General features: G+C 35.7%; 1 protein-coding gene across 1 annotated transcript in view; it reads left to right on the top strand.

The window, feature by feature from the left end:
• The window catches only part of LOC136043558 (oxysterol-binding protein 1-like), a 109,210-nt gene that overhangs the window by 84,704 nt on the left and 7,583 nt on the right, over positions 1 to 16,923 (top strand). The window contains exons 5-7 of the mRNA XM_065728476.1: positions 2,772 to 2,919; positions 7,946 to 8,115; positions 10,786 to 10,955. Of these exons, the coding sequence (XP_065584548.1) occupies positions 2,772 to 2,919; positions 7,946 to 8,115; positions 10,786 to 10,955 (488 nt within the window). The remainder of the gene's footprint in view (positions 1 to 2,771; positions 2,920 to 7,945; positions 8,116 to 10,785; positions 10,956 to 16,923) is intronic.

Below are 16,923 nucleotides of genomic sequence, written 5' to 3' on the forward strand. Positions count from 1 at the left end.
CCGGTGCCGGGAGGTGCTTGGAGGGTGCCGTTTCATCCTAGACAGGGTAAGAATTGACAAAAGTGGAAAGTGCCTGGAATGAGTATACCGATTGCCGGTGCCGGGAGGGTGCCATTTCATCCTAGACTGGGTAAAAACTGACAAAAGTGGAAGGTGTCCGGAGGGTGCCGGGAATGAGTATACACAGGGTTCCGGTGCCGGGAGGGTTCCATTTTATTCTAGACATAGTAAAAACTGACAAAAGTGGAAGGTGCCGGGAGATAACGGGTGGATGAAAAATAATTCTTTTCTGTGTTTCTTGATCAGTTTAGAATTGTTTGCGTTCAAGTAAAGAAGCAATGTATAAAATTGTGCTGACACAGAAAGCAAAACCAGGAGATATAAATCCACCAATTAACTTGCATCATGAAGGTAAGAATGATTCTTTGATTAAAAATAACAGTTTTAGGATTGATGTTTGGGATTTTACCCTGTCTGGAATGAAATGGCACCCTCCCAGTGCCTCCCGGCACCGGCACCAGGTGCCCACGGGTTTGGGGAGTGAGTAACCCCTCGTCTCATCCCCAATTAAGGACTGAAACCTAAAATTTATCCAATCATGGTCATTTTTAGTCGTGGGTATTTAGAGTCGTGGACATTTTGAGTTGTTGGCATTTTGAGTCGTGTGCATTGTTATCCTGGGCATTTTGAGTGTTTGCCAAAAAAACTTTTTGTAACCCCCCTTCCTCCCCGAGAAAAAATCCTGGATACGGCCCTGTCGAAGGGGTAGTTTGAAGAGACGGTAGCTTAGAGATTTGCTGTCGATTATTTATATTATAATCTCTTATACTCTAAGAGATTATATGTAAAGTAAAGCATGTAATAAAGTATGTAAAGGGGGACTGTGTTTTGCCATTAATGGTTTTTGACAAGTGTTGTATTTCTCTTTCATTCTTCAGCATAATATACCCCTCATTAACCTAGTTCTAAACCAAGTTTTTTCTTTTGTCTTCAGCTGACTGCATAAACTGTAGATATAGTTACGAATTTGACATTTTTCTAGATTAAATTAGAGATGTAGTCCCTTTATACACCAGTATAGAGATTGCCGAGCAACTTCAGGCATTTCCGGTTCTTTGCAATTCATTTGAAGTTTCGATAATATTCTTTGAAGAGAATTCAGGTCAGTTCCCAGTTGTATTCTGGCAAAATCATTTTTTGAGCATTCTCAAAATTTCTTTTTGAAGAATTTGAAGAAAAAAATAAGTACACGATATCAAATAAAATAATACAAACTATTTTGAATATAAGCAACACCCAATAGTCGGCTAGGACATAAATAAATGAAGTAAAAATTGATTCAGCTCAGTCAATTAGAATTACCCAATCCTAAACTTTTTTTTTAACTTCATATCCAATTGTTCTTGTAACATTTCTCTCGAATTCTCATCCTTCAGTCTGTTACCGTCATAACTACGTGAAGAGTAGCCATACTTCCTAAAATTCAAATCTTAAAACTACTAGGCTAGAGGATGATTTTTAGTTTTAACATCAATAATCGCATTCCTTTATACCCTAGTGTTTTGAATCAAACTTGCCGATCTTTGATTTGCGACTTAGAAATAAAGGAATTTATTATTTTAGACAAATAAATACATGTTTCCAGCTTAAAATTTCACTTTTCGACAAAGAATGGCACCAACAACTTGTAAGAAATACTTTTCATCAGTACGTCAGTAAAACAGGCCTTGGTGAATTTTAAAGAGAAAGATCGATAGTTTCTCCTTGTATGCCTTAGTATTTGACACTTAGTCCTTACTTCGTAAGCAGGATCATTCTTAAACATTTGATTGGAGAAAAGGAGGGAAATTGCTTTAGACCAGTATCTTAATCTATTCCTTTTGTTTGTCCGAAAATATCCTATCCTTATTTGCTTGGTTGTATTTGGTTTCTGATTAGTGCCTATCAACAAGGCTACTGCATTTAGCGGAGTAGTTTTTTTTATATACCTCAAAAGATTATTTTGATTTTTACGTCCAAACTGAATTTTTCACTTCCTATATGCCATATTTTTGGACCAAAATTCGTTTTCTAACTTCTTTTTTTTTATGACAACCTGGTCGGCATTCCCTGTGCATACAGAGAGCAGGGCTGCATCCAGGTTTTTTTCAGATGAGGGGGAGGGTTCAAAGAAATTTCGAAAAACGCATCAAAATTTGTTTATATTCATTTTGGTTATGTTTTCACAAGTCAGACAAACATTTTGGGGAGAGGGGCTCAACCCCCTAACTTCCCCCTGGATATGGCCTTGACGGAGGAATTATGTTATCCTCATAAAAATTATGTCACAGCGCATACTAATTTGAATTCTATGAAAAGTTTTGAAGTTTGTCACGGAATGGAAACTGATGAATTCCTAAACATTCAGTTAAATTAGTTCCATTTTGCTTTTTTTTTTGTCTTCATTTAATTTTAGTTATTCTATTTATGTGATAAATCTGTACAGTGTTATCAGTATACTGATATATGCCGCAATCACTAGCTATACTTTTATATTTCAAAATTTATTTTAGCTACATTTTCATTTTCCCTAGTATGTGGCAAAAAAAAAAACGAAGGAACCTCTGATCTTGTATATTTTATGCCACAGCTGCCTTTTCGTTATTTTCAAAACCAGAGTATACTCATGAATATGGATTCAGGAAGTTGTTTTTCATCTTGTCGGGCTCTTGATATACCTTATATTGAAATCCGATTATGTAATTTTCTCCAATTTTTTTTTTTTTCACCAGGTATCCCACCACCCACATGTTGTTGCACAGCACTGCGAAAGCAAGAATTGGATCTGTCACCAGGAATTTTCGATGACTTCTAGCCTTAAAGGCAAATATTTACAAGTCAAACCTTTAGGGATGACTCATTTAACGTTTTTATCTAGTGGTAAGTTCTTTTTTTACCTTATAGATACTGGATAGCCACTAAGGTATTTAAGAAGGGAATGAAATGTTTTCTGGGTCAATTTGTTCAGTTAAATCTATGATTGGCTATTTGTCTCTTTTCTTCCCATTGGTGAATCTTTAGCCAATCAACTGTTAAGGTGTCAAATTATAAGACATAATTTTCACGGAAAACAACCAAACTAAAAATGATTTGTTACACAGGGTTTTACACTATACAGGCTAAACTGGTTTTTTTCACCCAGGTTTTTATTCTTTTTATTTTGTCTTGAAAACAATGAAAAAAGTTGCTTCATTACCTGCTACTTTACTGCAAGGGAAAAAGGAAGAGATGGTGAATCTGTGAAAAATCAAAAATCCCAGAAGTGTTTCGAAAATTAACTGAAAGACTTTAAAACAGACGGAACTGATCAGTTGAGCACTCACAGCTCAAGAGGTTAAGCAAAAATCTTATCTTAGGAACCTTCAAGGGTATTCATCCAAAAAATTTTCGATTTTAGGTGTTGCTTATAGTATTTTCAATAAATACAGTATGACCTGTTTAAAGTTCATAAAGTTACGATAAGTTTTTTAGTTAAAATTTTGAATATATTCAGATGAATTGTGATGAATAAGGTGCTTGTAACCCCTCACAAAAAAATTGATTTTTTTTATGAGAGCGTTTTATGAACTACAAAAATTGGCTTCTGTCTTTATAAGAATCTCTCTCTAGAGATTTTAACATAAACAATTTTCAACTTTATCTTTCGGCTAGTGGTTCAAACTAAGCACGTACAGCACTTGACAATTTTTGTCCATCGTTTAACTTTACTTTTGTAATTAATTCATGCAGTAGTTGACCTAAAGGTTATTTTTTTGACACTCGTGCATTCTTTTATACAATATTATGTTTCTATTATAAACTGTAAGTAGATTTTATAAAGTGGAAATCAAAAATAGGAAACACTACGTATTCTGTTATTTTTAATGATGTTAATGTAAAATGTGTGAAAATGTTTCACCTGAAATCCTTCCCACTAAAATTACTTCCCTTCCCTCAAAATTATTTGACATTTTGAAAGCTCCACAAAAATTTCCTATTTTACATAGTTCTTACTAAACATTTATGTTCTTTGCATTAGCCATTTCTGAGTGTACTGTTCCCAAATAGCTCGGATGTGGTAATTCAAAAGTATTGAGATAAGCCTATCTCTTTATACTCTTCACGACGGATCGATTGGTTCTATCTATTTTCCTAAATCTTAATTGGTTCTCAGACATGTACAGAAAGATTCAAGGTACTCTGGCTGAGCTGTATCAAGTTGGCACTTCAAACGAATTTGGAGCCCTTGAGTATTGCGGTGATAGTGAAGGTTGGCGGAAGGTTTTCAAAAAGAATGATCTTGCCGCTGCAACAAGCCCTGTTGAAATGAGGTCTACTGCTGAGCAAATCCATACCATTGTATAATTGCCAGAGGTATAGAACATTAAAGAAATTCATACATGTCTTGGTTGATTTCCAATCTACCTTTGATACTGTCGACATACAGTAAATTTGGCTTATCCTTCAATCTGCTGGTGCGTTCACAAAAACTGTCAATCTCTTGAAAGAGCTCTTCAACAAAGCAGAAATCCTGGTCATTATAAATGGTCAGTCCTTCTCGTGTTCTAGAATTAGAAGTGTTGCTCAGCAAGATGGCGCTGCTGCACCCGAATTCTGCCACTATTTCATATAGTATGTTCTCAACAAAACATTGCTGGTGCTTTCATTTGTCATTGATTTTTCTGGAAGAGCTCTGTTGGATGTCGACTTTCCTGACGATACGATACTAAAATCAGCTCGAATAGGGATTAAAATTTTTATTAGACAGTGAAAGACAGTGATAAAAATTCTGGATATTTCGATCACATACACAGCGACCGTTATAAGCAGAATTGAGTTCATCTGCTGATGACGATTACCGTTTAAGTGTTCAAAATATCCGGATTTTTTTTTTTATTGTTTTTCACTTTCTAATAAAAGGATTTATCCCTATTTGAACTGTTTTTTGTAGGTCATAGAAAGGTACCGTGGTCTTCAAAAATACGTACGAAGTGATACAAATAGGTGAAAGTCTCTCTAAGCTTAAAGCCGCGCTGGAATGCTAGTGTCTGCTGCAGATAAGCTGGGTTTAATGTCAAACTGATCTAAGACCAAAATAAATCGTTTAGTTATTGCACCATGCGGCCTCATGACATATATAGTAGTGTGTGGCCAGAATGTTTGAGATAGTCAAGCAGTTCACCTAACCTGGTTAAACTGTCTGCTCAAAGGAAAATATAGATGCAGAGATATCAGCAAAGGCGGCTAAGTCGTAAGCCGTCTTTGGTTGTGCTCTGAGATGAACAATCCGCGAATCCCAAATGAGCTGACTCAGCGAAGCACGAATCGATTCTGCCTCATTAGTCAGTGACATGGACCATGACCCAGACGCAGATCACAGGAGCAGATATTATCAAGACGAAAAAAAAACCCCACAAAATCGAACATGTTAGATGGTTTGACAGCATATGGAACTTGGGGAGATTCTCCAATCCTTGAAATTGCTACCCTTATTTGAACAGTTTGAGTCTAGATGAAAATGTTATCCTTATCTGAACAGTTTGAGTCTCGTTTGCTGCGTTAGTATGGTTATTTACTTCTTCAGTCCCTCAAACAGCTACCTGACTCATCGTCAATTTTGACCCTATTACAAGCAGCTTGAATCACCCGAGAGGGGTGTGAAAGAAACGTTATTCGCAGTTGATTAACTGCCCGAAGTGTCTATTCTAATAAAGTGCCAACCTTCCCCCAAGACAAACCAGTCCGGAGACGATTAATAGAGATGCGTCAGCGGAGACGCTGACGTCTGGCTCTCTTTACGCTGTTGAGTAAGTCAAGTAAAAAGAGGTCAAAAGTTTTATTTATGCCTTCAAAATACTTTACATCACATTTTCTCTTGCTAGAAAAATTATTTTTTCCCTTGCTAAAATTATTGGAAGTTGGAACTTTTAATGATTTTTTTTTTTTTTTTACCCATCTTGGATGCCTGCAAATGAAACTCCTACCAACAGCTGGTTGTTAATAACTTCAGAAACACCTGAAACTCATTTCTCAGTTTATCATAACTTTTGATGTAACACAGCCATGCTGTGTGGAATTTGCTTTGCGAGTTTCAGATTGTTGAAAATTCTAGATATGCATAGATTAGGAAACAAGAAGACGTTTTGAGATTGACAATAGTAAATACTTATACAGCAAGGCTGTATTGAGGGGGGTACCATATTTGAACCCTCCCCCCCCCCTGAAATTTTTGTTTGACTCGCAAAAACGTAAAAAAATGCATATGAGCAAATTTTTGATACGTTTTGTAATTTTTTTTGTAACTCCTCCCCACCCCACCCCCCTACAAAAATACTGGATACAGCCTTGTTAGAAACCTAAGGGATGGATACAGGATCTTTTGTTATGGATGTTTGTTACCCTTTTTGGAAAACGGCCTAAACTTTAGGGGCCAGAGACACCCTTTATTGAGGGAGAGGTACAAAGAGCTATTTCCAAAGGCAGCCCCTATGAGTTTTTATACATGTGAAATTAGCAGGAAAAGTAAAGCAGGTTTCACCTGAATTCTCCAGATAAATTCTCCAGATTACAAACATTTGAAAAGTGCTAAAAAGTGCTTTGGCTCACAAACATAGCCCTTTGCAATAGATTTGATAAAAATCTATTGATGAACCGTGAATATTTTTCGACGGATATTTAGATTCAGTCTGAAAAATAAAGCTTAACTTCTATTTTAAATATTTTTCACAAATAGTCTCCCCAAAGGCTATAGGAATTTGAAATCTAAAAGTGGATTTGAAAGGTCAAATGCTTCCAAGCAGGGTTAATTTTACTCTAGCTTTCAAATGCTGCAACTTTTGACTGGGGCATTTTCGAAAAAAATAAAAAAAAATCGTACAAAATATGCTTCGTTTACGTCCTAGTGTTTGATTTGGAATTCTGAAGGTTGCACTCCGGATTTTGTAACGTCAGATTAGGCAAATCTTCATACCATGCCAACAGGATCTCTGCAAGCTTGATACGAATGTCACAGTACTTGTGAGACAGTGCTAGTGTTTTTAAGCTGCCATTTAAGTTCCGTCTTCCACGTGGTTCATTCAGTGTGAAAGATGAAGCCACTTTTCCTTGATATATGCCGAGTCGGCTTCTGAGCCCTCTAAGGAAATGTTTTGCTATTTTATATTCGTGAGAGGCTGATTTTTTTTTTTTTTTTTTTTGAATGGAGATCTTTATTACATAGCTAATGTATACAAAACAAGAACGAAGCCCAGTATTCTGGGCTTGTATGGCTACTCCTAGAATACTCTAAATTACTCATATGCATCGGGTTACCACACCTTCTATCTTTCACCATACCAGCACTATATTTTAATTCTACTGAATGCAAGAGAGAGAGAGAGAGAGAGAGAGAGAGAGAGAGAGAGAGAGAGAGAGAGAGAGAGAGAGAGAGAGAGAGAGAGAGAGAGAGAGAGAGAGAGAGAGAGAGAGAGAGAGAGAGAGAGAGAGAGAGAGAGAGAGAGAGAGAGAGAGAGAGAGAGAGAGAGAGAGAGAGAGAGAGAGAGAGAGAGAGAGAGAGAGAGAGAGAGAGAGAGAGAGAGAGAGAAGAGAGAGAGAGAGAGAGAGAGAGGGAGAGAGGAGGAGGAGGCGGAGGTCTTTTAAGCAATCTTATGGGGAGGGGGATAGATATCTAAGTAGATATAGTATTTTGGAGGGGAAAAGAGTAATATCCCCTTAAGACTAGAAAAAACTAGGATTTATGAAGAAAATCTCAGAAAAGGATGAAAATGTAAGTTTATGCAATCTCGTCACCTCAGTAACAAAAATTCAAATTCTCCCCCTCACCATCATAAACCGAGACGGTTTCTATATTATTGGAGGGTGGGGCGAGTTAATCTCTATTACTCTATCAAAACACTTAAATGAAATTAAAAGCTTTCTTTTGTTTTAGGGAACCGCTATACCTGGAAAAAAGTAACTACGAATGTCAACAACATAATTTTTGGTAAACTTTGGGTGGATCACCACGGAGAAATGGAAATAGTCAATCACAAGACCGGAGAGAAGTGTGTACTACAATTTATCCCTTCAGAGCCCTTCAGCCCTTCAAAGCAAAGAAAAGTAAATACTAATTTAGTTTTTATTTTAAACTAATTGCAATTACAGACACACTGAAAAAGCAGTTTTTCAGCCTGTGACAAAGTAAAGAAATGGATATAAAGATGACAAACAGGTTTATGGCTAGTAAAGAAAACCGAAAAGAACGAAAAATCGAACGTATATTTTGCCCGTATACAACGGCATCTGCAGCGCAGAGAAAAAGAAAAAAAAAGTAGAAACTAAAAAAAGATATAACTAAAAAATATTTATGAATCTAAAACAGACTAACTAAAATATATAATGCACAATTACTCACATATACAATTGCCAGCTACCTTCATGAAACCAAAAACTGAATTTTCTGGTTTTATGAAGGTAGCTGGCAATTGTATATGTGAGTAATTGTAATTGAAAAGGGACATGGTGGTGCTGTTATACACCACCAAGAGTATTAGAAACCATTAATGCAAGAACTGCACCTTCTTTTGTGCCAGGTGCCATTTTGATTTCAAATGTTCAGTCATTACGGTGTTTTTTCAGGACCCACTTTACTGGTTCATAGACTATTATGCTAACGTGCTACAACTTATAACCAGTATCATACCTATCGAAAAAATTAGTATTGCCAAATTACTGAAAGTCTTCATTGATTTTAAAAGATCTGACTGTAAATTTGCTATTACTATTGTACGCTCATCATGTAATTGTAAGTTCAGACACCCATAGAAAAGTAAACAAAATAAGATTGACAACATGATATCATCTGTAGGTTTGTAGTAGAGGATGGCGCGTATTTATTGGAAGCATGATACGGCAGCGGACAGTGACAAAGAAATGGGAACGTGAAATTTGATTGTTTAAATTGGTTAATTTTGAGTGTGCACACGCATGTATATCTTAAAACATTAGGAAAAGTCAGGAATTCAACGTTTAACGGAAAAGCCTTCCATGTGAAGGTTTGCGGTTTTGAATAGCAACGGGAACAAAAAAAAAATTGTATATTATTTGTTTACAGGGATGTAGTTGACAAGAGTGACATGCTGCTCTGAAATTTTCATACTTTTGTAACAAACAAAAGAAAATACTAGACTGTTTTCTGCTGTTTTTAGTTTGAATAGATAGGTCCAGATGGCATTTTCTATTTATTTTTTTTATGTTCTTGGTGCTTTAACAAAGATCAATATTGGCAAAATTGCATGCTCAATAGAAATTCCATCACGGAACCCAAATTGACTAGAGTTTAAAAACTTATCTTATTAAAATGACTATTTTAACGACTGCATAAATTTTTTAAGATCGTGGGTATAAGAGGAAAAAGTGAAACCGGGCGATAATTATTTAAATTATTCTTATCACCGCTTTTATATCATGGTATAATTTCTGTATTTTTTTTAACAAACATTAAATCACGCTTCTTAAGTGGCAACTTAATAAGATTCACTAACTGGCTAGAAATAAGGGAATAAAGTGACTTCGACATTTTATTTGTCGCAGAATCACCTCCAGCCTGATTTAATTTTTCATATTTTTCAGTACTTTTCATATTTTTTTTTATTTCAATTTGTTTATCAACATTTTTTATCTTAGAAACAAAATGATGTCTCATTCGTTTGAGGGAGAAAATCTGCACCGAATTTATTTATTTATTTAGTTTTTTTAGTCATTACTACATTGTTGAGTCTATGGTTGATATTATGTCACAGTTGACATAGTTTTATAGATGACATCTAAAAAGGACTGTGACAAAAACCTTTCTATCACCTTAAAACAGAAACAATTAAAAAAAAACAGAAGAAAAATGGCAAAATTTGTCATCCTTTCTCGACTAGGTGTAAGAATCTTATATCTCATCTCTTCACAAAAAGATATGCATCTGTAAATCTTGTAATTTTGTTTCTTTTGTTGTCTATTTTCTGCTGACATTGAATGTATGCCAAAATGTCCATCTAGGACAAAAGGGATCTTCTTGTTCTGTTTGCTTTAAACAATACAATTATTCGTTTAAAATTTTATGAAGGGCAGTCAGTTAATAAAATATTCTCAATTGTCAATTGGCTATCATTGTTGCATTCTAAAATGTTCCCGTAAAAGTTCTCGCAAAACTGTAAAAGCTGGTGACCAAAGGTGCGGCCGCTTCCCCCCTTCCCCTTCTATGTATGTGGTAATTTTCTTTATTGAAAGCTTTGAATAAATGAATGAATGTATTTTATAACCCATCAAAAATGCAAAGCATGGCGATGGAGTATAATACTAAAAAAAAGACACACAAAAAAAATAGGAGCGAGTACATACAAACTAAAAACACGAATAAACCGGACACTTCGAAAAAGTAAGCCCCTCCCAGGGTGACAAACCCCTTTAAATGAATCATACAAATAATTACAATACAAGAATGAAAGCTGGTATGCAGCATCAAGAGGATCCGGTAAGCTGTGTCTCTCCCGCAGTCTACCATTCCTAGTTCAAGGAGGAACCCGAATAAGGAACTTTAAATATTTGAAATAATCCCTCTTGATTTCCATTTGATCTGATCGGTGAAAAATGTCCTAGAATGGAACCAGTTTCAGAACATGAGGAAGAGAAACATCATTATAAAGCTGTTGATTGCTTTCATGTTAAAAATCTTGGTTTTATTGACTTTATTCAATGTTAAGAGACGGAATTTTTACGCCAATTGTTTACCTCATTTAGGTCACTGGTGCAGTTATGAATGCGAAAAGGGAACTTGTTTGGGTCCTCAATGGAACTTGGGACAACAAGATGGAAGCTTCAAAAGTAGCGGAAAAACGATCTCAGGTCAAAGGGAAGCAAGTTCTTGAAACAGAGGCGCCAGTTGTTGTTTGGCAAAGAAGATGGCCTCCGTAAGTTCAAATATTTTCTATTTTGTGTGTTGGTGTAGTATTTGTTAGAAGGCAGTATTAACCTGTTACTCGAAAGACATTTTTCCCGGTTCTTGGAAGGCACAATGTTTTTCTCTTGGCCAAAAGAATGATATAATTCAGTTTGGATAATTTTGGAATAAACCCGGAAGTTTCAAGTATGAGTAAATCCCTAGCTGTAACTGATATCTTTCTCGGGAGAAAGGCAACAGAGAGAAAATAAACAAAATTATCAATAAAATGCAAAAGAATGAATCACAGAACATAACGGAAGTTTATAAAAAGACGTTTCTTTATGGGCTTTTATGAAGATCTTAGCCTTTTTATGTTTTATTATTTTTTACGAATTTTGAGAGATTGCACGCAAATTGTGGAGAGCAGATTTCGCCTTGTCTAATTTTTGGTATATGACCTCATGAAAGAAGTTTTTTCTTTGTTAGAGTAAATGAACGTCTCCCAAAAAGAAGTTATTAAACGTAAAATTAACGTAAAGAGCCATATTATAAGACCCAGAATGAACCGAAATAAGACATAACGACTCAAAAATAATTCAACTGGAATGACTACTAACGAATTAATGGAACTCAAAGCGAACAGAAATTGAATTCAAATATTACATCAAACGCAAAGATTTCAAATACTGGTGTAGATAAGGAAGTGAATTTTTAAACAAATAATAAACGAATTGAAAAATCAAACTATCATAACTATCGCAAAACTATCATAATGTACCACATATACGAGTAGGTCTACCGACCCTAAACGGTCTTAATAACCACAGTATCCTTTGCGCTTTACTGAACACAAGTTGTATTTCGAGCTTTGTTTTTCATTTTTTATATTAAAGCCTATTTTTGGTGTTACGAATCTATACAACATGTCTTTAATTTTTTTTCGTCATTGATGTCCCTTATCTCTGTCTCCATGCCCTGCAAATTTAAACCAATAAGAGAAAACAAAATTAGTTTACCCAGTTTCAGCTGTCACATATCAATGCAACAAAACTTCAAAATGTTTTGTCTACATTAAAGCCTTCCCAACCCTGTCAACATACCCGGCAAGTTTCAAGTCTATCAGGGTCGAAACAAATTTTAGCTCATTTTTGGGCGTCACGAATCGATACAATCAAATTAGTTTCGATTTTTTTTTAAGAATTATGTTTGCTTTCTACTAGTAAATCCAAGCCTGTCATAACAAGCTTTTCGGCCCATTTCTGAGTCTCTTAACACCTTTCCCATCCTACCAAAAACGTATAGTCTCCCTAGGCGAACAACTATCTTGGAAAGTTTCAAGCTGACCAAACAGATTTTTTCGATGGCCTTTATTTGGAGGGGGACCGTGCCCCCAGACTAAGATTTCTCTTGTAGCCTAGGGTCCTTTCGGCTCTGGGATTTGTGGTTAAAATTAAAGTTTGTTCTTCAGAAAGGTTTTTTTTTTACCTAGCTTTCAGGTGAATGAACATATTCTTATTTTTATTTTTTTTTGTGAATGAACATTTTCTTATTTACTTTTTTTTGTGAATTGGGCCAAAAGAAGTTCAGATTTAAGTTTCCAGCCAATGAAAAAACAAGCTTTCGGTGTATTCTTAGGTACCCTCTATGTTTTTCTACATTAGGATCTTCTGGTCCAGGAAGATCGAGTCATTCAGAAATAAATTTTTTTGGTCGCTTACTTGGGCAACTAATATTTTTCTTTTATTTATTGGGCATTAGGGTTCTTTTGAACCAAAGACTTGAGGATATAGTTTTTGAACTGAGGAGAGGAACGCGTGGGCTCAGATTATTTCATATTGTAACTCTTGAATCCCTTTGGCCTAAAGAAGTCCGGCTATAAGTATCTAATTGATCAGAGGATACCACCTAAGATGTTCTTTTCAATGTTTTCCTATGTATTGGTCTCCCTATGACCAAGGACTAAAGGATACAAGTTTCAAGCCGATCAGAAAATGACCTTTTTGGGGTTCTATTTTCTTTCTTGGGGGGGGGGGGGGCTGCCTCCAAACTAAGATTGTTTTCATATGTTAGGATTCCTTGGCCGGGGCTTAATGGGTTTAAGTTTCAAGTCGTCCAGAAAAAGTTTATTGGCCTTTTTTAGGGCTCGATTTCCAGGTGAACCAATTTTGTTTTTAGGGGGGGATTTTGAATCCTCTTTTCACAATAACTTTCAGACATAAGTGTCAAGTCAATCTAAGAATGATTTTTTGGTCTCAGTTTGCCCCTACCCTAAATTATTTTTTGTGCGTTAGGGTTGAGGAAGTTACGGCTGTAAGCTTTAAGTTGTTTGAAAAAATAAGGGTTTTTGACATTATTTTGGGCTCTTTTCTAAAGGAAATAGTTTTTTTTTATCTTGTTTCTTGTGCATGGGAGGCCCATTAACCCAAGGATTAGCGCATGCAAGTTTTGAGACAATCATAATTTTTCTTGGTTCCTTTTTAAACCTGATTTTTTCTGGTTTCTGGAATGGGATTGAGCCTAAATTATATTTTTTCATATCTGACTCCCCTTGTCCCAGGGAATTATGGCTGTTACTTTAAGAAATATCAGAGACATTAACTTTTGGGTTTATTTCAGGGTCCCCTAATATCCAACTCCGTCCCAACAAAATATTTGGTCTTCCTATCTTCCCATCTAAGTTTCTAGCCAATTTTGAAAACAAAGCCTCGGTTATTTTTGGGACCCTAATTTTGGGGGTCTGGGCCCCAACAAAAAAATATTTATGACCTTTTTTGGCCCAATTTTTGGCGGAACCAAAAACCGTTTTACATTTTTCCTTGTGAATTCGTGTCCCCATCGCCCAACAACTTGATGATAAAAGTTCTAAACCGATCGAATAAAATTTGGCCTTATTTTGAGGGTCCATACCCCCAAAAATGTTCGGAGCTAATCGAAAGGAAATATCTTTAGGTCTTTTGGGCCCATTTTTGGGTATGCTGTACCCCAGTTCCTTTTTTTTTAGGTCCCTCTTCGACCAAACGCTTATGGCTATAAGTGCACTTCTTTTTATGTATATATATATATATATATATATATATATATATATATATATATATATATATATATATATATATATATATATATATATATATATGTATATATATATTATGTATATATATATATATATATATATATATATATATATATATATATATATATATATATATATATATATATATATGGACTTTTCGACTATTCTTATCAAAATGCCTATCAAGATTTATATTGGATGTCTCGGAAGACTAAAACAAAGAAAAAAATCTGGAAGGTTACGAGGGGGACAGAAAAAAGCTCGTTGAAGAGAGTTTGGCTGCCCTCTGGTCCCTTTTGATTAATAAAAAAGGCTCTAAAACTTTTAATTTCCAATCAACCGAGCCCCCTTCCAAGTGTTTAAGGCTACTCCTTCCAGACGAAGTAGCTGAGGTGGTTCGGGCCTCTGTCGCGACCGGAGCTAAATCTTGATATTGAACATTTTCATTTATTAACATTTCCTATTTATTTAAATCTGACTTTTTTTTACTTTAACCTCTGAAAATTATTAATAATCTTTTTCGATTGATTGCTTTCATTGCGTTCTATGCTCATTAATTCTAAATCATTTAGTCGCTCCTGGCCCATCGTCGATCAAACCTTTCTTACTAATTGATTTAAGTGCCGACCCCCCCAGCCTAGGACCAAAGAAATGACGACAGCTGTAAAAAAAAGTTAAAAATAGACGTGTACCAGGTATCAATGGTATAACGGCAGGAATGTTGATAACGGCGTTATACAATGGTATAACGGCAGAGATGTTTTCGATCATTCATAACTGTTTGGACTGCTCTCCTAGTTGTCATCTGGAATAACGAAACAGTAACAAAAGATTGGACTAAGGGCATGCTGGTCAAACTCATCAAGGAGATGATGCGCTAATCTGTGACAAGTTGAGGAGCATCAAGTTCTGACCTGGTATGACTTGCTCTGACCTTATTTTCATTCTTAGACAAATATTTTAAGAGTCCTGGGAATGGGACAAAACAAAATTCATGCTTCATTGATTTTGAAAAGGCTTTCGATTCTATTGATCGAAATATTTTATGGAAGATTTTGAATTATTAAGGATTACCTGATAAACTAGTCAAAATGAAAATCACACTATGAAGAAAGTGAATGTTGTGTGCCCACAGAAAATGGGATTACGCCTTTCTTCAAAATAAACTTCTGGTGTCAAACAGGGATGTGTCCTATCCCCTCTACTGTTTGTTATTTTTATAGATTACATTTTAAGGGAGTCTTAAGGCTCTGGAGTCAAGTTTTGCAGCCGACAGATCTCTGACCTGAACTTTGCTGATGACGGTGTTCTTCTCGAAGAAGTGGAACAAGAGTGACTGTCCCTGCTACTCGACGCCGTAGATGAAAAGGCCGAAATGTGGGGCTTACAATAAATGTCGGTATGACAAAGAGAATAGCTACATCTGACTCTCTGCTGACACTGAAATGCAAAGGTAAACCAATTGAACAGGTCAGTGAATTTAAGTACCTCAGGAGTTGGATTGGTTATAATGGTGAAAAAGCAACCGAAATGAAGAGAAGGATTCGACAAGCTACATCGGCTTTTCAAACAGTTCGTGGTAACGAACTGTAGTAAGGAGCGACCCGGCTCAATAGTAATCAAAACTCTAAAAAATAGAATTTTGATACCAATAGCTACATCAAAAGAATTGTATTTTAATGCTGATTTTAAATATAAGTTTCATCAAGTTTAGTCTTACCTATCAAAAGTTACGAGCCTGAAGAAATTTGCCTTATTTTAGAAAATAGGGGGAAACACCCCGCTAAAAGTCATACAATCTGAACGAAAATCACACCATCATATTCAGCGTATCAGAGAACCCTACTGTAGAAGTTTCAAGCTCCTATCTACAAAAATGTGGAATTTTGTATTTTTTGTCAGAAGGCAGATCACGGATGCGTGTTTATTTGTTGGTTGGTCTGTTTGTTGTTTTTTTTTCCAGGGGTGATCATATCGACCCAGTGGTCCTAGAATGTTGCGAGAGGGCTCATTCTCACAGAAATGAAAAGTTCTAGTGCCCTTTTTAAGTGACCAAAAAAATTGGAGGGCACCTAGGCCCCCTCCAACGCTAATTGTTTTCCCAAAGTCAACGGATCAAAATTCTGAGATAGCCATTTTATTCACTGTAGTCGAAAAACCTTGTAACTATGTCTTTGGGGACGACTTACTCCCCATAGTCCCCGTGGGAGGGGCTACAAGTTACAAACTTTGACCAGTGCTTACATATAGTAATGGTTATTGGGAAGTGTACAGGCGTTTTCAGGAGGATTTTTTGGTTGGGGGAGGGGTTGAGAAAAGGGCGATATGTTGCAGTTTCCATCGAGGAATTTGTCAGGTGGGAAGAAAATTTCCATGAAGGGAGCGCAGGATTTTCTAGCATTATTTAAAAAAAAAAAACAATGAAAAAATAAATATGAAAAAGTTTTTTCAACTGGAAGTAAGGAGCGGCATTAAAACTTAAAACGAACAAAATTATTACGCATATAAGGGGCTCTCCTCCTCCTAATACCTCGCTCTTTACGCTAAAGTATTTTTTAGTAATTTTCAACTATTTATTCTACGGCTTTTGTGATTCAGTGGTCGCTCTTAATGAATTGGGACAAAATTTAAGCTTTAGTGTAAAGAGCGAGGTACTGACGAGGGGGTGAACCTCTCATATATGTAATAAAAACATGAGAATACAAAAGTTTGCTACGTAAGCTAATTTATAAGTTATGTATATCTTTTGCTAATAAAAACATTCGTAAGAAATTAAAAGCTTTAGTTGCCTTTATAAGTAACCAAAAAATCTAAGGGCAACTATGCCTCCTCTCCCGTTCCCTTTTTTCTCAAAATTATTCGATCAAAACAATGAAAAAGCCATTTAGCCAACAAAAATAAATATGCAAATATCGTTTTAATTATT

Source organism: Artemia franciscana, chromosome 2 (assembly GCF_032884065.1).
Source record: "Artemia franciscana chromosome 2, ASM3288406v1, whole genome shotgun sequence".
NCBI lineage: Eukaryota > Metazoa > Arthropoda > Branchiopoda > Anostraca > Artemiidae > Artemia > Artemia franciscana.